Raw genomic sequence first — 23,114 nt, 5'->3', positions numbered from 1 at the left:
GGCACGATATATAACCAAACTCTGTCAGATTCATATTTAGTTTTGTTTATTTTAATTTATTTGTTTTTAGCAAATTCATTTGACTCAAAAGACTTTCAAGAAAAAAATTCTTAGTATTTTTGTGTTGTTTTCAGTAAAATTATCTAAAAATTCTTAAATTAAGATGCTTTTTCTTGATGAGCAAAACGACCCAAGAAAATAAGTCTAGTTTCTAGACCAAAAATATCAAATTTAAGTGATTTTGTGAATAAAACAAGCAAAACAAATCTTAAAATATTTTCTTAAACACTAAATTCAAGAAAAATTCAAGAAAAATTGGCTCACCCCGTTGGCAGATTTTTTTTGCTTGTTTTATGCACAAAATCACTTAAATTTGCTATTTTTTGTCTAAAAACTAGACTTATTTTCTTGGGTCGTTTTGCTCATCAAAAAAAAGCATCTTAATTTAAGAATTTTTAGATATTTTTTACTGAAAACCAGACAAAAATACTAATAATTGCTTTTATTGATAATCATTTTTTGCAAAAAATGACTTTCTTACTTAGTATTTTGTCTTGTTTTCAGTAGAAATATCTAAAAATTCTTAAATCATGATGCATTGCCTTGATGAGAAAATGACCTAAGAAAATAAGTCTAGTTTTTAGACAAAAAATATCAAATGTAAGCAAATTTGAGCTTAAAACAAGCAAAAAAATCTGCCAATGAAATAAGATTTTTTTTTTGCAGAATTTTTCTTGTATTACGTAAATTCAAGAAAAAAAATCTTATTTTTGCTTGTTTTAAGCACAAATTCACTTAAATTAAAGACGTATTTTCTTGCTCATCAAGAAAATAAAATTTTTAGATATTTCTACTAAAAACAAGACAAAAATACTAAGTAAGAAAATCATTTTTTGCAGTGTGTGGCTCTTTGAAATGGCTGCTAAATTATTTATGATATTACATGTGTAATATTAACCCGATATTGATAACCATGCTTGTTTTATATCACAGTTATTGCCAAAACTGATGTTTTATGACCCAGTATTTGACTGTCATGATTTTTATGTGGCCTTCGTACAGTAAAAGCACAGCCGCTGCCCTTGATGACAACAGGATGTTTACTCTGCATTCAATCATCAATCATTCTACCCATAATGCATCACTCTCACTGACCTGGCACGAACAAACAGAGCATCTGTCATTGTCCAGCACCCAGATCTGTCCATTGTGCTTGACCTTGTTGTCATGGATACAGTCACCGGTGCAGTTGTGTCCGTGGGGACAGCGGCAGTCGTATCCGCCGTCGAGGTTAAAGCATACCGTGTCGTTGGCGCACGTGCTGCGTCCCGTACGACACTCGTCGATGTCTACAGGGAGTGAAAAACAGGTACCGATCATTAATACGCACTGGGGGTTTCAAGAACGGCGTGATGTTTTGGCGTGCTCGTGGCGTACCGTACCTTTACACGACTCTCCGTTGGCGGTGAACACCTCGTTGTCATGGTAACCATCACGGCATTCGCAGTGATACCATCCAGGTAAGTTGACGCAGGTGGCGTGAGTGTCGCACTGCACCAGACCTTCAGAGCACTCGTCGATATCTAAACACACATAAACATACATCATTAGATCTCATACAAACTCTCTTACTTATTATCTCTTGTCTTGTTTTCAGTACCAATATCAAAAAAATTTCAATCAAGATACATTTTCTTGATGAGCAAAATTACCTACGTTAACTTGTGCTGTCCCGTAAAGTTTACTTTAATATTTTTTATGTAAATGTTAATCTATCAGGACAAACTATAAATTGTTAGAATGTAGTTTTCATATTTCAAAACCTTTTAGCAGTAGTAATAATGCAGTAACTGTAATTTATTCACTTGTGACAAGAGTATGCAGCAAACCAACACAAACCTCAGTTTTTTTTTTTGATAACTTTATGTATTAAAAATAATACTATATTGCATTTTTTTTACAAATAAATGTACCGGTAAACTGTTATAAAAAAATATATTTTCACATCCAGACACTTCTGTAAAAAACTTTAAAATGTCTTCTTTAAAACAAGACCAAAATTAGGCTTCTAGACAACAAAAAAAAAAAAACAATGCCAGAGTTATATTAATTTGAAGGTGTACATCACCTTTAACACCCCCCTACTCAAAAAGGGTGGCGCCAATTAAAGGGTTAAAAAAATATATTAAAAATATCAAATTTAAGTGAATTTGTGCTTTAAACAAGCAAAAAATAATAAGCTCCCGGGTAAGAAAATATCTTAAAATAAGTTTACCTTTTTTTAAACACTTAATAAAAAAATCTAAAAAAATTCAAGAAAAACTTTAACTTTTTTTAACCACAAATTCACCAAAATTTGATATTTTTCACTTTGCTCATCAAGAAAATACATCTTAATTCAAGACAAAAATACAAAAAAAAAGTAATTTTTTGTAGTGCAAACATAAACACTGCAAAAAATGATTTAAGAAAAAATTGTATTTAGTAAAAAAAAATAGTATTAGTATTTTTGTCTTGTTTTCAGTAACAATATCTAAACATTCTTAAATTAAGATGTTTTTCTTGATGAGCAAAATGAACCAAGAAAACAAGTCTATAGTTTTCAGACCAAAAATCTTAAATGTAAGTGATTTTATGCAGAAAACAAGCAAAAAAAATCTGTCAATGGGGTAAGCAAAAAAATCTTGAAAATTTTTCTTAAACACTAAATTCAAGAAAAAGTCAAAAAAAAAATTGCTTATAAAACAAGCAAAAAATCTACCATGGTGTAAGCTAATTTTACTTGAATTTGTCTTCAATTTAGTGTTTAAGAAAAATTTTCAAGACAAAAATACTTAGACATGTTTTTCTTAAATAATTTCATTGCAGTGTATATCCTGCTTGAAGACAATCCCATAATGCATTGCTATGAGTGTAAACATCCATCCAAGAGGGCGGATGAGTTAACAGTGACATCAAAGAAACACTTGCACTTTATTAGACACTGAAAAGTAATGTTTAGGGTTAAGTTTAAGTAGTTATAGTTTTAGTTAGGTAGTTGTCTTTGTAGACAGACCTTACATCTTGAAATCATTTTATTTTAAGCTATACTAAAGAATAAACAAATCTTATCAGCAGTGACAATACAATAAAGAGATTTATCACAGATTTATCTCCTCTACTGTTTCTTAAAAGATTTCAACACTGCAAAAAATTACTTTCTTTCTTAGTATTTTTGTCCAAGTTTTCTTGAATTACCCCATTTTTGCTTGTTTTATGCACAAATTCACTTAAATAAGATTTGTTTTGTCTAAAAACTAGACTTATTTTCTTAAATCAAGATAAAATTACCTAAACAAGACAAAAACTAGACAAAAATAGTAAATATACTTTTTGAGGTGAATATGGGTTTTAAGATTTCAGGACCTCTGAAGTCTCAAATTGTGTTTTTATTGTGAAGTTTTTGCTATCATATCAATGTCATCAACTAGTTTTTTAACCAAGAAATTTCATTTCATAAAATAAGTTTACAGTGTAACAAATCTTTATAGTCTTAAGAACAAAAGTAACATTTTTTAAGCAAAATATAATGTTTCATGTATCATGTGATATTTTAGCCGTTTTCTTCACACACATGATGAAACAGAGCCCAGTATATCTACAGTAATGGCATTTTTGAAGAAATGAGTTTAACAGTTCATTCATAATGACTCAAATGAGCTGAAATTAGACTGTAGTGGGTTGAGACATTAAAGTGATTATTAGTCAGAGAGGGTCGTGGAGTGAAGATTTTCACAGTGATTAAACACAGAAATTGAGTTGGGTCCTGATTATAGCTGATCATTATAACAATGACTTTTCACACATGGATTCATTATCGTCCAATCACAACTGACTTTAACTCTAGTCAGGTGACCATGAAGAGGTTAAACAGACTTCTGTATGAAAGTGATATCATAAACCTGATGGTTTCAAAAATCAACTCATTTGTATTTTAAAGGACACACACAAAACGACACATTTTTGCTCACACCTACAAATTGTCAATTTTAACATCTTATAATAAATAATCTATGGTGCTGAAACCTAAAACATAAATAAATAAGAGCTACTTCAAAATAATTACTGAAGGGTCAAACAACATTTATATCAGAAAAGATAAAACCGAATAAAGGATCTGACATCAGGAGCTTAAACCCAAACCACAGGACAGACTGAACTCTCACCAGATCACAGCTGTCAACATCAAACTAACAGTTGAACTGTTTTAACGTAAATATTACTGTCTCACATACACTAACTGTGAATGTGTTAAACGCATGTTAATGTGAAACAGAGAGAAATGAGATATCAGATGACATGATGTGTGTTGCTTTCTTCACACATGAGTAAAACTGTGTAAAAATGTCAATTGTAGATTTGTGATGGTTTACTTGGTGAAAATCATTTATCACAATCTGCATACACACACTTAATAAAAACTAAATCTACATTAAAGGGGAATTTGAGGCCAAAGTCTTTTATCATAGTTTGAAGAATGAAAGCACAATATCACAACATCATGATCGAGTCATTTTAGCTATGAAATGATTTATATGTGAGGGAAAAACATTCATATTCATTTTCTCGTTCATTGAAGATTCAGATTCAAGACAACAAAGTAATACAGCATCTGCAAACAAAGATTCACCTCAGACACATACATGCATCTAACATGCATACACACGTGCGCACACACACAGATACACAAACACGTAAACACACACAGAAGTGTGAACACAAACACGTAAACACACAAACACACGCATACAACATGCACACAAACATGCATACATACAAACACGTAAACACACACAAACACGTACACAATCTCCTCCTCTGAGATGTCATTTATGTGTAATGAGCCACTTGTGAGCAACAAAAGGCTTTAATTACGCGCTACTAATTAACCGTGTGTGTGTGTGTGTGTGTGTGTGTGTGTGTGTGTGTACGGTGTGTGTGTGTGTGTGTGTGTGTGTGTGATTAAGAGTCACTGCTACAGTGCAGTTAAACAAGCACACGCATGATAACACAGCGCTTACAACAATTTACCACAGTAACCATTCTATACATAAATACTTACAGTGCATTACAAGCTAAACATTTCTATCAGTATGCTATCAGTGCTTCCTGGGTTTGAACCCATGACCTTTTACACTGCAAACGCAAGGCACTAACACACTTTCTTCAGCAAAAACAAACTTTATAGTATTTTTATTTTTTGAGTGTTAACAATGGTACATTTTTAAGCAATGTCACAATTTACATCTTCAGCTTCTGTTACACACACACACACACACACACACACACACACACACACACACACACACACACACACACACACACACACACACACACACACACACACACACACACACACACACACACACAGTTTCTCTTTAGTAAGGTTTGCAGTATGAAACCCACAGCGACTCTCACAGTCGCATTAAACAGCAGCGCGTCACGCAACATTACAATCCAATCTCTGGAAATGTGACATCAAAGAGAGAAGTAACAAGATGTGAAATTTAAACTCACGAGTATTTACAGAGAGACAACCACTTCAATTTTCACCGGGGGCGTTGAAGACAAAAAATCTCCACAAACAAGGAACTCAAATAAATGAAGAACAGTGAGGATGAAATGAGAATTTTTTCTCTCTGTGTATCCATGAGCGACAGCTGACAGCCAAATGACCTTTTAATGAGCAACAAAAACACAAAAGAACCATCTGCACTCATCTACTGTATAGAATTACTGCAGATTAACTCATCCATATCTACACACAACATCAGACCAGTCTTTCTACCTCACAACTGCACAATGAGATTTTGTTTACATTGTTGCATATTTCTACAGGTGTGTTACATTGTTACCGCTTTTAAAAAGGGGGGTTACATTTTTACCTCTTTTTTAACATATGTGTTACATTGTTGCCATTTCAAGGCAAGGTGGGCTAAATTCTGTCTGCATAGACAACATTGTTTTTGTTGGAAAGCTACATGTGATCCACACCACACATAAATATTGGGGAAATTGTCAGTTTTATTGAGTTGTATATGCTAAAACAAACTGAAGGTGTTAAATTTTGTACATAGCTCATCTTTGGTACCATAAAATTTCAAGTCCTCAACAAATGTAAATAATTTATTCATTGTGCTCACTGCATTATATTTTGGGATTGCCAGGTGAAAGACATTCAATGCAGCATTCGAATTTGATCAAAGACGACATCTCAGTTTTGAAAACAGCCTTTTTTGTAGGCAGTTCCCAAAATCAAAGATTATGAGAAATGAGTGATAATTGAGAGATACAGTTTCTGCATTCTGTTGAAATAATAGACTTATTTATAGAAACATTCAAGGAAAAAAACTATTGCAGTAAAGACACAAAGACCATTATTAGTTTTTACACATCCACACACCTACACACGCACACACCTGGGACAACACAGCCTTAATTATCTCCACTACACACACAGTGAGAGCTCTTCTTATTCCAGTGATACAGCGCTTAATGCAATTTCATTTCTTTAACACTTTGCATTGTTGCTAAATCAGCTTTACAAGAAACACATAATATCATCTCACTCAGGTCTGACTGTGTATGCTGTACAGAAACGTGTCAACCAAAATTCTGCTTAACTTTTTTTCACCCAGCAGTATTCTTACAGTATATCAGCTATCTGCTTTACAATCTGCACAGATGTTGAATAAAGTGAAAATACACACTGTGCCACGTCACAAGTATGATTACAATCTCTTAAAAATGGCACGCAAGAGTCTGGAGACCTGACTGTGGTCTGCCTGTGCCAACCCCTGAGAACATGCCAGCTCACGTGTGCTTAACTTAGTGGATATGGATATTTGTGTGCATGGATCTTTGCAAACAGTCTGTGCATCTGCATGCATGTTTGTCAATAATCTGTGTGCGTGCGTGCATGCATGTTTGTCAATAATCTGTGCGTGTGCGTGCGTGCATGTTTGTCAATAATCTGTGCGCGTGCATGCATGTTGGTCAATAATCTGTGCACGTGCATGCATGTTTGTCAATAATTTGTGCGCGTGCGTGCATGTTTGTCAATAATCTGTGTGTGTGCATGCATGCTAGTCAATAATCTGTGCGCGTGCATGCATGTTGGTCAATAATCTGTGCACGTGCATGCATGTTTGTCAATAATTTGTGCGCGTGCATGCATGTTGGTCAATAATCTGTGCGCGTGCATGCATGTTGGTCAATAATCTATGCGCGTGCATGCATGTTTGTCAATAATCTGTGTGTGTGTGTGTGTGTGTGTGTGTGTGTGTGCATGCATGTTTGTCAATAATCTCTGTGTGTGTGTGTGTGTGTGTTCTCACATTCTGGTTTCCATGTTTTGTGGGTACATTCCATAGATGTAATGGTTTTTATACTGTACAAACTGTATATTCTATTCCCTTCTCCTAACCCAAACCCGAACCCCAACCCCAACCATCACACAAAACTTTCAACTACTTCACATCTTAAAGAAACATCATCCTGGCTCTTCTCAAATAGGGGTTTAGATGTGCCCAGTCACTGCACTCACATGCAAATGCATGTTATACAAAAACACATGTCGTGTTTGTGTGCGGTTAACAATGCATATTCTGTTTGTATGCATTTGTGTGTGATTGTATCTGTGATTGCATTTGTGTGACTGCGTATTGTGAATAATGCATATAGTCTCTTTGAATAATGTACACTTGCATGAGTGTTGCAAATAATGCATTATCTGTTGTGTAACATCTCTGCTGCACCTGGGGACTGGATGACTTCATGGAGGCGCGGCTACACCTACTAAATCATGAACCACGCATTTCTTTTGCATTCGGTGGGTAGTATGCTTTCTTCCACTGCATCATTTCTCTGTCCCTTCTTTATTATCTGTCACTAAACTCCACTCGACTCAGCATCCATTACATCTCTCTGTGCGTCTGCTGGGCCGCTCTGTCAGATGGTCTTGAGAGAATTCATAAAAGCCAGTGAAAAGAACAAGCGTGCAGTCGAGAGAAAGCATTTTCATGTTCCTACACGCGCGCACACACAAGTCTGTCTCTTATTTCTGAGTGGGAATCTCTTTGAGATGTCATGAGCTGCTCTCGAAGAGAAGATACGAGCTTCAGTCTTACTCATGTGTCCCTGTTATCTACAGAAGGATGATGCTGTGTGATCTTTTCTTGAATAATAATGTGTTGTTTGAATGATTATATAAGATCATATATTATTATTTGAGGTTAACTCCGATGGAAGCATTGATTAATGAATTAAACTGTAAATTTGAGTTGATACCTGATGAATATGCAGTATTACAATCAACCCTACAGTAAGTGCTGTGTGCATTCATTAGCTATGTACCAAAACCTAGCGTGCTGCCTTTGTAGGGAACATTTTAAGGCAACATAGGTGCACTCACTTCAGTTTTAAAACGCAGATAAGATCATCCTTTTGCCAAAGTAAAGGCAGCATCATTTGTGTGTGCTGTGTAATGTTATGCTTGATTAAATCTCATATCATTAGCTTGGCAATGTGCTCATGTCAAACTCTATTGGAATCAATGGAAAGTCGAGTCTCTTGTGTACTTTACATGAGTCGCTGTATATATAAAACCTTCTAGATGAGACACTCATGAGTTTATATTTCAGTGAGACATTCACTGAGGCTTACAAAGAGCTGATGGGATTTACATTCATTTCTGTTCAGGGATATTTACTCCTTTTCTGCTGTCTGCTGAGTTTAACACAGACAGTCTTTCATTATATTTTGCATCATGTTTGTTTACAATTGTTTGTTTCCTCGTTCCCTATATCACTACAGTAGTTATTTCTATGACTAGTATATATCTCTCGATCTCGGGTTATGATAACCACCGCTCGTCTATTCTTTACTCACCTTGTAGATTCTGTTTATATGCATTTGTTTTTGCGGTCAGATTTTTCATAAAGCTGTAAGTATGATGCAATTTTATACACAAAATGAAAATGCACGGTCTGTAACAAGACAGACAAATTCAAACTATGACTAGTGCCATAAATCATGTATGTTAACTTTAAGATCATCTATACGTGTTAAATCCCTATAAAAGAGATGCATTTAAAATATACATCTGTATGGAAAGAATGTAATATGCAATTTCAATTTTTCTGTATTCACGTTCAAATCACGAGCAAATCAGGGGTGTGTTTCTCAAAATCGACTATGGTTGTTACTTGTAAAGTTCAATGGAAACAACCACCATAGTTAGCTAACAATGCTTTTGGGAAACATACAGTACCCTAGTTTGGGTAATACATTTCCATTTCAATTTTGCAACTTATGAATCATTAAAAACTGTTTAAATGACATACAAACTAGTGTAGCCAATAGGAAATTTAATCAAAATTTTCATTTTGCATCAAACACTGCACATATGGGCCTGGAAATGTACATTTTAATACAGCAATGCATTGCCATTTTACATATTGCATAGCCTTACATTGTATATTAAATACTGGTACCAATATTTTTCCAAAAGACAAAACTATAATGTTATTGATATCATCCAACACACAGGAGCTTTGGTCCAATGAATGTCTTTTATAATTAGACGCTCCCTCCCCTAAATGATTAATATCACCTGCTAATGACTTTAAATAGGAAGAAACAAAAGGAGTCCAGAATCTCCTGCACCAGCTTCATGTTTCCAGAGAAAATGTGTTAACATGAGAAAAAGCTTCAAGTTTCCAAAGGTAAGAAGTAAAGTTATGTATTTGTATTCATATTTCTTTGAAGCTTGATGAGTAACACACAAACATCAAACACAAGTTCAGATCGATTGACTGTTGTGAAAGTTGAAATCTTTCGCATATTAAAAACTGTGTTAGTTTCCCCACATACACAACCAGACACTTACCGTCTCCTAAAGTCTAAAAATTCATACAGACATCGGCAACACTGAGGAAAGTCACATGAGAACCAAATGTGGGTCACTTTTTTTGGAAAAAATATTTGATTATCAGACTCTGTGTAACCGGAAGGAATCTCTCCACATCATTAAAGGCACATGAGGAATAAACATCAAAATCCTTCAGATGAGACTCACACCAAACCTTCAGCAACATCAGCACATCATTTCACCTGCATTATAACTTCATCATATGACCCAAAATCAACCTTTTCTTCAGCTAACAACAGCAGACAACACTTCACATCAACATTGTCAAAATAACACTCACAACTACCTCTTTAATCTCCACACACAATAAAAACCATCCACCGACATCAAAACACGGCTCTTCTTTTTATCAAACTCAGTCTATTCAGAAGAAATTGCAGGGTTTTTTTTAAAAATCAATCTTTTCATGACATCTAAAGGCAGACAGTATAAAAGATTTAGCAAATGCTTTATCAAAACACAATGTGACAATAAACACAGTAAAACTATTTGACCATATTTTACAAAACTACAGACAGTAACATTTAACCTCCACTTCACAACGCTTTCACCTTTCTTTATTCTCCTTTTGAACTAAAGCAAATGTGTCATACAAGATCGTAGTTTTGTAATGCATTGTCATATTTTTACATTGATATTCTAGCACAACAGTAACCTATTAGGAAAAAAAATAGTAGCAGTATTAATCTAATGCATAATAAAAGCTCCCACGAAAGTATTCATTTGACAACAAAATCTGTGTTTTTAATAAAAATCAGAGACATTGAGACATTAATGAGGCTCATCTATAAAAGAAATCTTCATTGTGAGTTTAACTTTATTTTAAAGCTTATAATAATCTCAATCCAGCTGAAAATGAACCCTGTGGAGATGCCAAATAAATAGTGATTTTAATAAAAGACCATTTTAAAAGAATTTTACTATATTTTTACAAAACTACAACCAGTAAAATTTTACCTTGACTTCACAACATTTCATATTTAATATTTTAAGAGATCCTACGGACATTTTGTGCCATTCTGATTTTTATTTTTAAACCATTTCGACTCTGTTGAATGAATATTGACACAATTTGCCAGAGGTTTATCATTTTTAAATTAGCCTGGCTATAATTTGGACTACTATCCTTCAAGTTTTGTTTTTATCCCTTGTGCATTGTTCACATTCATTTCGTGTTGTTTGTAGATGAAAACATCCACTAAATTAAACTGCTGTAAAACTATCAGATGAATATTATTTTGCATAAATCTCTGTATCAACCTCAGTACAAAACTACCAAATTCTATGAATTTAACTCTTTAACAGCCAAGTTAATACTGTAAATGATGTCACTGATTTGGGAAAAAAAGATTTTCAATATAAAAAGTGATTGTGGACTGGATTTTATTACCATTTTCACAGTCTTGGGCATATCAAAGATTAGTAAAAACATTGACTTTGGTGCATTTTTAGTTGCAGCATCAGATTAGATTAGTTTTCTCCCTCATTTACTGTTTGTGCCCCATTGACTTCTATTATAAACACATTTTTTGTTTGCAGAGCCATGACATCTTTTTATCATGCATTCTGTTTTTCCTTTTGCAAAGAGTTCAAATTTGTCTTTTTTTTTATTGTTGATCACCATATGGCACCATTAACCCTTTAGTAGGCCTGTGCAAAAACAAAGCTTAATTACTCTTTTGTACATTGAGTTATAGGCCTGATGTTGGCATATAAAGGTTAACATTTTTACAAATTAAATTAATATTTGATATGATTGTATAAGGCAGAAGTATTTAAAAGATTGAATTGTTTAAAGTGCTCTAAAATATTATAAATAAAAAAAAATCAGTTTTGGTATGGTGTCATTTTTTTGGCCTTAGGGACAAATGCATGTGTATCTTTTTAAGGATCTCCTAAGGGTTATTTGTAAATATAATGTTTTTGTCTTCACAAAATGTCATGAAAACTTTCTTCCAGTTCCCTGTCACACACAGACACATTAACAGCCTGATCCAGTTTGATCCTGATGTATAGCCATGAGTTAAGATAGAAGTAAAAATATTGATATCTGTTCATGTAGACCTGGAATCTTTTATACTAAAAGCAAAATTATATCCAATGTACCACTGAATTACACACATTCATATTCGATTCAATCGCTAATGAATTCATTTATCCACTAAACTCCAGGGACTGACAGATGAAGATCTTCATAAGACGTTATTAAATTACATCTCATTTAAAACCTTCATTTGAAATGCAGAAGTAAAATGTATGTGTAGCTGTGCTGAAGGTTGATTTTCAGAAGTGATGTAGCTGTGAGTGTGGATGAGTTCAGCCATCAGCTTGACCCTGATCAAGCACTCTTCTTCCAAACTACCATTTATACACTCGCTCTTTGTTGAAGCGAGATAAAAGAGCTCTCAGACGGATTGAAGAGGAAACATGAATTCAGAAGTGTTTGAGATCAAACGTGATTCTTACCCGTCTCGCAGTTCTGCCCGCTGAAGCCCTGAGGACACACGCAGATGTTTGGAGATGCACACGAGCCGCCGTTCAGACAGCGTCCGTCACAGAGAGCTAAAGGTCAGATAGGACAAACAGAGGTCAGGGGTGAGGGGGTGGGCGAGAGCGGTCGGGTGAGATGGCAGATGGTTTTGGTCTCACCTCTGCAGGTGGTTCCGTTGCCCGTATATCCGGGTTTACATGAACAGCTGTGACCGCCGACGGTGTTAAAACACAAAGCGTTCTCATCGCAACTGTGCTGCCCGGACACACACTCATCGTGCTCTGAAAAGAGAGAGAGAGAGAGAGAGTTTGGTTAGTATGGACAATCTTTAGCTGGTTATCTCCGAGTCATAGATAAACCATCTGCATCCAGAAAGCAACATCTTTGTAAGAAACATTAAATATTTTATTACATTACGGTAGATTTTTGAGGAAGCATGAAACAACATCAGAGTTTTCATGACTTTGGCTGGTGAAGGTGTTGAGAAGTGAGTGTTTTCTCATATTATCATCAGCGTTATTTTCCTGCAGCTAAACTGTTTGATGTCTCCGGTGATTGGCCAAAACCAGAAAAGACCATTGTGAAGCAAAGATGAGAAAACTAAAATGACAAACTTGATCATGTGAATGCTTTAAAGCACCAGTAGCTGCGTTTCCATTACCCTTGAAATTGCGTAAATAGACATTTGTGAAATACCAATGGAAACACGTCAATTTCGCAAAATTTCTCTAGGGTTGAGTATCCATTCAGATGGTCCAGAACGTTTACATTTCGATTCACACGCTATCAAATCCATCCGATTTCGATTCTCGGTTCGATCCCAATTCTCGGAAACGGTTTTTATACTCGATTCTCAATTCAACTCAATGAATATAGATTTAATACAAATACTAGGCTATATTTATAAAACAGAACAATGAACATAAGTTTACAAGTTGGTAATTACTAAAATAAGAGATAAGGAGCCACATATATATGTATATTAAACTCTTTTATTTAAGGTACACTTGGGTACATTAAAACAAAACCCATCTCTAATTTTCAAATGCGTACATGTTAAATACAATACAATTTTGATGAAAGATGAAAAATGTATGCTGAAAAAAGTCAGAAGAGTCACATTTCTTGATCAAACAGGATTAAGTTATTTCATTAAAAAAAAAAATCGATTCATGGCCTTTGAGAATCTATTTTTAATAGACCACGTAAAAAAAACGATTAATCGAAAAATTGTTTTTCCCCAGCCCTATAAATATATTGCAAAAAAGTGTTTAGGGTTGCATGAGGTGTTATTTCAGGCGATCCAGGAAAGGTGTATTTCACAAAACTGCAATGGAAACCTGCAATTCGCATTTTCAGATTACCTGATGTATGTAATTCACATAATTATTATCTGAAGATGAAGCGGTATGGGAACTAAAACCTCCCAGAAACACCTCAATACGTGTCTGCTCCCAAGTATAAAAGGCTTTCCTTTCCAATAATGTTTGGATAACACTCCTACATCTCTTTTGATTTAAAATAATCCACTAATATCTCCAAGAAACACCTATTCGTTGCCGCTCCTAAGTATAAGGGGCTTTCCTTGGCATTAATGTTTTTGGATAATACAGTACACCTCAGCTCCTCCAGTTAAAAATAATGCCTAGTGCGGAGGATGTGCTATTAATAAACCTACCAACATCAGTCGACGTGATGTTTGGAATGATTTATCACGAGAGGAAAAGTATGTTTCAGTCGCATATCATCGGTTAATGGAAACGCCGTCTTTTGTCTACATTTAGAAAATAATGCTAAACTTTTGTACACATTCGTAATGAAAACGCAGCTAGTTTCTTAATCGTCAGTCATCTGTCAGTAATCTAGCAGCAGAATTTACCTTAAGAAACAAAAAAATTGACACCATTAAACATTAAAGTCCATTCATGAGAGCAAAAACATCCTATCTTGCTGCCGTTCACCACACAAGCATGCGCCCTTTTCAACCCAAAACATCAAGCAGCAACTCTCTCGTAAAGACACAAACACACAAGCGTGAGATTTCTCCAGAGCACTGAAGATGCAATTTGTGCCCGACCCCAGCTGACCATAATCAAACACGGGGATTTCTAACAGAGATTATGGGATAGATTCATCTGGAGACCAACCGAGGTTTCATAAAATCTTGCCAGTAAACCCATTCCCAGTAGAAATAAAACACAAATGAGGAAATAATTAGAGAACGTCTGCTTGTAATTCAGGAAGAACATTTCCTTATGCCGGAGCTCCGAAATTAACTGTACATGAGACAATTTATCAGCCATAAACGCTTCTTACTGCCTATGAAACTGTATTTTACATTATTTCATCTTAATATTTAGGAGTAAAAATGCAACTCTTGGAGAATAAAAATGAGAAATCGCAGATAAATTTCGCATATAAGTCAAATTTATTTCTGGAGCTGCGGTTACTCGGAGTGCACTCGCATATTTTGTCAAAAAACAAGTTTGGGTGCATTAACAGAAAAATGATCCCTTTAATTAAAAAAAGAAAAAGAATCAAATACTGGCTTATTATCAAAGCCAACATCTTTATCACACACCTCTCCCATCAATGCTTTAGTTTTATTAAAGAAGTCAAATCATGAAAAACTACATTTGGCTTTTCAAGTAAATGGGGGTTTAATGCCATTTCATCCATTAAATGCATTCTGATTATTAACACAGTTAAAGAGTTGTTATCTTCATGCTAAACAAATGCAAAGTGTAAAAAAGCAGTTGTGCATGTGACGGAGTATTTCTGGGCAAAAGTCACCCTCCTCTTTCCTATAAGTTTCAGAAAGTTTTTTTGAACATGGGTACCCGTTACATATCAGTGACCCCATATTCCTTTTATGGGCACTTCCCCTGGAAAACCACGCCCACATGTCCATCAGAGTGAGACTGAGGATGCTCATTAGCATCACTGCACACAACAGCTTTGTTTTATATCAAGACTTAACAATGACACAAAAGAAGAAGTGTGTTTTTGGATATAAGGAGAAGAAAGCCTTGTTCAGCTTTCCAAGTAAGTTAGCCGTATGGAAACAATGGATATAGTTTGTTTATCTGGGGTAGCAGTGGAGTTTTGCGTGTGTGTTTGTTTAACCCTGGCTTTCAGTGAAATGGGGCGGTCCCAATGAGTCGCAGGCGGTAAGAAAAATTGCATCAAATGTCAGTGTTTTGTTGGTATTCGGCGCACAAGTGCATATAATGTGAACGACACAAACATGTAGTGAATCATAAGTTATGCAGAGATTGTGGGATAATGTTTTTTGTGTGTGTGTGTGCTTGCTCGTGAATCACTCCTCCCACTGGACACCTTCAGGATCTCGTGTTTTTCTGGAAATAATCGCTGATCTATCTTCTAAATCTGATCAAACTAAAGACTCTTCAGAGATATGAAAGATGTAATACTACTCTATACATACTCAAGATTAACATGAGATGAGCAGAAACAGCATGTGTTGTAGAAGCTTTAAGTTCTTTAAGTTTCAGCAGCAACAACATAAACACCATGGTTCATATATCATATCTAACGCATATCAACTAGTACACTGAGCTGACGTTACTGCGTAAACTTAATGTATACAATGTGAGCTACAGGTCCTTATTAGACAGATAAATAAATAAATATACAGACTGGAAGTTCACTTCAGTTCAAATTAAAAACAAAATAATTTTTAACATAATTTCAGTCTGTTCTGACAGTTTGGGTCACTCAGCTCGGTTTAATGAATCTGTCACAAAGAAGATGTTAATGAAGGATGTAAACTGATAAGAAAACACTGTAACTTTAGTTTAATGCATACATTTTCATGCATGATTTTTGTCAAATCTCTGCGGGATGCTCTTTAGTGTCCAAGACAGCAAATGAATGCATATCTATCCTGAATTTCACAGTGTTGCCCCCAAACAAGCATGAAACCATTCAATGCATTTCACCAAACTATCCTGAGATCTTGAGATCTCCTCAGTAAACCTGGAAATGACAGTTTTAATGCATTCTTAAGCAGGGAATGCAAGAAACTGCACTTTGACATGCGCGCACACACAGTGAAACGAGTATTGTAATGCTGTCTATCACAGTATGCGGTGTGAAGGTGTCAGATGAGGGGATTTGCTCAAGGTCAGATCACATCGGGTTTGAAAGTCCTGCCACATTTAAACCTGCGCTTTCCTCTGCGCTTCTGTCATTCATGCAGCAGACAGATAAACAATCAATTATGTACAGGCATTCGTGACAGACACCTCTGCTTTCTCCATGGTGCAACATCTGTGCAGAGACTGCGGGCGTCTGCATTCCAACAGTGTGGTCGATATGCTAATGACATTCATTTATTTATGGAATAAACAATTTGCTACAAAACACACATTTTCTGCAGAAAACAGCACAAGAAAAGTCAAAATCGGCTGCACCCTCGCACGCGCTGTGGTCCACGTGCACGGCTGTCACGTTGTGTCATGCAAACGAACGAGATTGCGTGATTGGCGTTTTAAAGATGCGGCGCCCCAGCAGGGGACCGCGCAGCGCCCTGGAAAAATAAAACAAGATTTACAAGCGAGTCGCATTTATCAGGCTGCAACAATTACAGATGTCACCTTAAAAACACGCTCGAAAGCATCATGCTGGGACAGATTTCTCAATTCCAGTTCTAACAGGCCGAGTTCTGGATGTTTGGGTCAAAGAAACATCTCACTCGGATCATATAATGGATTTGGATTGGTTAAGCCAGTGCTGATGAATAACAGATGTTTGCTTAAAAATGTCAAAAGAACAAAAGTGTAACTACAGGAATTGTGAAGCATCCAAAATAAATCAAACTGCTGTTACATCTGGGGGTGGTTTCAATTCCCAGACAGGGATTAGACTAGTCCAAGATTAAAATAAGACAGAGGGTCTGTTCTTTCATTTGATATATTTGTATGTTAATATATTTAAAGAAGAACATTTTCCTAGAAGGCATCTTGTGAAACTTTTGTGAAAATTACAAAACATGCTGAGGCAACTTTGCAAAAAAGGTAAGTGGGGAATAAGTTAACACAGATAAAGAGTTGTAATCCTCATGCTTAACAAATGCAAAGTGTATTTCTGGGTCAAATTCATTCCGCCTTTTTCCTACAAGTTTCGGAAAGTGGGTACCCATTATGTACACTTTCGCTGGAAAACCATCAGGGCCATGCCTCAATCAGAGTAAGAGCGAGGACGCATTGTTTCTTACAGTAGAAGTCACAGACATCACTGCACATGACAGCTTTGTTTTATATTAGGACTCAACAATGACACGAAAGAAGAAGAGATGTGTTTTAGGATGTAAGGAAAAGAAAGCCTTCAGCTTTTCAAGTAAGTCAGCCTTATGAAAACAATGGATATGCAGTAGTTTGTTTATCCAGGGTAGCGGCGACATTTTGTGTCGAACATGTAGTGAATCATAAGTTATCCAGAGATAACTGGACGCCTCCGGGATCTCGTGCTTTTCCAGAAACAATCTCTAGAGCTGAACTGTCTTATAAATCTGATAAAACTAAAGACTCTTCAGAGATATGAAGGATGTAATACTACTCTATAGGTACTCCAGATTAACATGAGAAACACTGTGTGTTATGGGAGCTTTAAACGTTTCAGAAGAACCCCTTTATAACGTTTGCTTCGTGTCCAACTCGTGTGCCATTTTTATTCATTCATTCATCTTCAGATACAAAACTCAAATGAAACTACAGAAGTCATTGCCCATGCAGACTGTCTGATAGACTCTGAAATGACATTTTTATTTCCCATAATCCCCTGGCGGTGCGGTGACAAAGCCACATTCATACACGAAGGTGACAGGAGATTCTGCTCACAGCCGTCTGCGGGAAATAAACTGAGTCCAGGTGTCTGGACACGAATGCAGGGAGATATAAAACCAGAGAATAAACCCAGCTCTCGTTGGTACAGCCAGCGGCCACTTTGACTTCATCTTTCTAATCTGGTAGCAATGGGAAGAATGGGACCTACACACACACACACACACACACACACACAGAGAAAGACAGATGCGCAGAAAGACACACACACACCGTCAGTTGATTCTGGTATCTTAGATAACGGCTTTCTTACACACCGCAGGGAAGACTAATAAGTAAACGGGAGATTATGGGGCTAATGGTTGGGTTAAATGAAATGCACTGATCCCAAAACACACACACAGATGCACACACACAGAAAGAGAAACGTCTTTTATATCTCAATTGTTTCTCTTCGATGTGCATGAGAATAAATGAAGACCAAACTGACTTTTGACCTCCATTGAAACACAAAGTATATTAACATTGCTCTTTTATACAAAATATGATTGGATACAGATGTTGTCAAGCCACAAAATAAACAAAAACCAGCACTACGAGGGTCTTCCACATGATGTTTGCACTCATTTCTTCATCATCTGAGGTTAAAGTAAAGCTCTGTGTGATTGACGTTTGTATGATTGACATCAAATTCACTGCAGCTATCAAACATTAGGGGCTGTTTACACTTGGTATTAAGATGTGTTTTCATCGATCGGATCACAAGTGAGCGAGAGAGACACATTACGTTTACACCTGGTATTTAAATCCGTCTCTTTTGTCCGCATCTGTCCTGAATACTGTGAGGGGGTGGTCTGTGAGACGGTGGGCGAGTCTCTCTGCTGTCATTCAAACACGAGCGGGAGTAATTATGAGTTTATATGGACGCAAACTAATATGATGTCGGAGTCCACTGCTTGTTTAGCAAGTATACATGCTGCACAGTGTTTTGTACGTTTATATGTTGGAGCTTTCTCTGAATTTTCAGCGCAATTGATGAAATAGGATCGCGCAACTTTCACGCTTTCAAAACGAAACTACAGAGAATACCCGCAGTAGTTTTATCAATGAAAAGCTAAAAAAAGCGCTGTTCACCGTATGTTCACGCCAGAAGTACGGAACTCCAAAGCAATCCGATCGAAAGTGGTTTCGACTACCTCTGGATGTGGTTGAAAGTGGTCAAAAGTGGACGCGTTCAAAACGTTTTGAACACCGTTTACACCTGGCATTAACGTCGTCCACTTGTGATCCGATCGACGAAAACGCATGTTAATGCCAAGTGTAAACAGCCACTTAGATGGAGGACATTCGATCTAATGCCATTTATAAAGTCTTAAAACACATGAATGACAGAGAAATTTTATAGATTAAATGAAGAACTGTTAGCAACTTGAAACTAGGACTGATCTCCACACAAAGTTATGACTTCAGAAGATTGAAAATTCAGTGCAAAGATACATTTTATGAAACCTTTAAGGTGCTTTTATCCTTTTTGGATCTTGTCGAACAACATTTGGTCGTGCTGAATCAAGATGTTTCTCCTAAGACTCCTACATGTCTCCTTCTAAAACTTTCAAATGAGATCTCAACGATGTCTCAAACTATGCTCAGATTTTCCAAGATACCAATATCTACAACCAACAGCCAAAAATCTCAAAATGAACTCAAAGTTTCTTTTTGTTCCCCCAATGCACTTTAAGAAGAACCACCTGAAGTTTATGCTTTAAGGGATAATATTATGCCCATTTTTACAAGATGTACAGTAATATAAATCTCAGGTGTGCCTAAAACATGTCTGTAAAGTTTCAACTCAAAATACCCCACATTTGTTATAGCATATACATGTCCAAAATGCCCATTATTTGGGTGGGAGCAGGAAAGTGTTTTGGCGCGCCTGTACCTTTAAATGCAAATGAGCTACAGCTCCTCACTCCCTTACCAACAGACAGTGAGCACTTTGGGTTAAAAACAGATCTGATTCCTGTCAATTAAGTCTGAGACAATAGTATCTATAGCTCCATTTGTGCTACAATGTGCTAACAAACACATTTAGAAAAGCTTTAGGGTAAAATAACCAGTCAGTCAGTGGCTGTGGGCGGAGCTTTATCAGTGTGACATCACATTAACAAGAGAATCAAAACCCCATGTTAATAAGACTTAGGGCTGGGTATTGGCAAGGGCCTCATGATGCGATACATCATATGATACATGGGGCACGATACAATATATAACGATGCGGTACAATACGGTGCATATTGCGCTACATTGCAATACTTTTTCTTTTTTTATCAAAACTGTAAAAAATTAAAGTCAAAGTGCTTCCACACGTCGACTTTGAAAGCTGCAGGCGTATATGACAGACAACTGGACAGCGACAGAGGGATTTGATCTTTTTTATATCAATACTAGATATCGAAATATCAATACACTATTGTGGAAAAATGATCTCACGATAGTTAGTTGTTTCGATATTTTTGCAAAGCCCTAATGAGACCGCTCTTAATGGGGATTAAAAGAATGAGAGGGTGGATGTTTAATTTTAGGTTTGTTGTGTTCCCTTAACTGCCAACACACATTTATATTATATAAACACCTTGTAAAAGTGGATTTTGCATAATATGGGTCCTTTAAATGAGACATAATTAAGATTCATTTGAAAGGGCAATAACATCATCCTGGAAACTATTCACTGACTGATAATTATAAATTTAACCTGATCTGTATGCACATAAACGCTCCAGCTATGTCAAAAAATGTAATACTTCATCTGTTCTTTGTCATTTTAGACCAGCCGTTATAGATGAGGTTTTGTTTAACGCCTCATATCACCAACACTAAACTGCAAACTCAGTGATAAAAGCCCAGCAGCCATCTGCACCCAACAAATCAAAGATTTATCAATATAGTTTTCCGAGAACAAAACCGCTGCAGTCAGCATTTCTAACTAATTACCTTCTCACTGAGAGAAGAAAAGAAAGTGAATTTCATTGGGCTGAGGGTTGACGCAGCGCTGGATTAACTGTGAGTAAAGTGTGTTTGTGTTCGAGGGCCGTGCGATCTTTGAGAGAGGAAAAACATCTCTCTGGATTTCCTTCTGTAACTAACAGATGTGCTTGAGTTATTAATGACGGCACCTGTGACTGAAATGCAAAATTATGAAGAAGTGAACAGCGAAAGCCGCAGAACTTCATTTCAAAGCCCGAACACACACGAGATCTTCTCTGTAGAGCCCGGAGAAATTCACTCTTTCAGGCATGAGAGGCGCACATCTCATTAAATGCTGGACGCTTTCGGGCATCTCCGACAAACTTACAGGCGTCCTTTGATTACGTCGCACTGCTGGCACACGCTGGAAAAGCTTTTTATTCTAGTTTTTATGAAACTGGGCCCAGAAAGTAGGGAATGAAATTAAAGCTGCTTTGAGACGGCAAACGGGAAGTTGGCGGAGCAGAATGGAGCCTGGCATCGGTCTCGTCCTAAAACAATAGAAACCAGGGGGATGCAGAAACCAATACAGACGTTTCTCTGAAAGTCTTCCAAAACGGCCTTTTATAAAATGAAATACTGGCGCACCACACAACGCAACACACAGCACTTATTTACTGTAAAAATTCGTTTGAATCACTACTTCTGAGAAACGGCAATAATGACACTAACCTGATTTCTATTAAAGATTTGCACTAAAATTATTTTGTACACTGCAAAAAAATATTTTCAAGAAAAAAATTAGTATGTTTGTCTTGTGTTTTTTAGTAAAAATATCAAAAAATTAATCAATTAAGATGCTTCTTGATGAGCAAAACGACCTAAGAAAATAAGTCTAGTTTTTAGACCAAAAATATCAAATGTAAGTGATTTTGTGCATAAAACAAATTTTTTTTTTTTTCTTGAATTTAGTGTTTAAGAAAAATATTCAAGATTTTTTGCTTAACCCATTTTTTTGCTTGTTTTATGCACAAAATCACTTACATTTGATATTTTTGGAAAAAGCATCTTAATTTAAGAATTTTTTTATATTTTTACTGAAAACAAGACAAAAATACTAAGAATTTTTTTCTTGAAAATCATTTTTTGCAGTGTAAATGTCCATAAAACAAATACAGGAAAATAAGTATTCGACACATCAGCATTTTTATCAGTAAGGGGATTTCTAAGTGGGCTTTTGACCATTTTCTCCACCAGATGTAGCCATCAAGCCAAATATTGAATTCATACAAAGAAATCAGAACATTTAAGTATACAAGTTGAGTCATAATAAATAAAGTGAAATGACAAAGGGAATAAGTATTGAACACACTTTATTTAATACTTTGTAGAAAAACCTTTGTTGGTGATTACAGCTCAACTCAACTTGTATAATAAAATGTTCTGATTTCTTTGTATGAATTTAATATTTGGCTTGATGGCTACATCTGGTGGAATAACAAAGTTTAACACACCTCCTCTGTCTTGTCCTCCAACCAAACATATGCCATATTTAAAGAATGATCAGGTTTATGTGACCTGAAATGCGTTAAAAACTGTTATAGTTTTCCGATTACCTAAGCGTAAAAACTTTTATATGAGAGTTTTTGTGAAATTGAGGCATTTTCATTGGGCGCATTTTCAATTCTCTATTTTTAAGGTTTGTGCACTTTGAAGGATGATGGAAATGCGTATACCGACAACCAATAAATGTTTTCCATTGTTTGGACAAACATAAAGCCCCACCCTAATATATGCATGATGAAATGGCCAAAAAACAACCATTGTTGTAAAAACTGCTAAGCAATTTCATATAGATAATTCATGGTGAGCATTTACGAGCATG

General features: G+C 35.9%; 1 protein-coding gene across 1 annotated transcript in view; it reads right to left on the bottom strand.

The window, feature by feature from the left end:
• The window catches only part of nell2a (neural EGFL like 2a), a 79,816-nt gene that overhangs the window by 12,920 nt on the left and 43,782 nt on the right, over nucleotides 1-23,114 (bottom strand). Inside the window, exons 14-17 of the mRNA XM_065277362.1 lie at nucleotides 12,620-12,742; nucleotides 12,437-12,532; nucleotides 1,443-1,583; nucleotides 1,156-1,349 (exon numbers count right to left, since the gene is read on the bottom strand). Of these exons, the coding sequence (XP_065133434.1) occupies nucleotides 1,156-1,349; nucleotides 1,443-1,583; nucleotides 12,437-12,532; nucleotides 12,620-12,742 (554 nt within the window). The remainder of the gene's footprint in view (nucleotides 1-1,155; nucleotides 1,350-1,442; nucleotides 1,584-12,436; nucleotides 12,533-12,619; nucleotides 12,743-23,114) is intronic.

The sequence above is a fragment of the Paramisgurnus dabryanus genome, chromosome 23 (assembly GCF_030506205.2).
Source record: "Paramisgurnus dabryanus chromosome 23, PD_genome_1.1, whole genome shotgun sequence".
Classification (NCBI taxonomy): domain Eukaryota; kingdom Metazoa; phylum Chordata; class Actinopteri; order Cypriniformes; family Cobitidae; genus Paramisgurnus; species Paramisgurnus dabryanus.
Note: the sequence above shows the minus strand (reverse complement) of the source record. Positions and strands in the feature narration are given on the sequence as shown.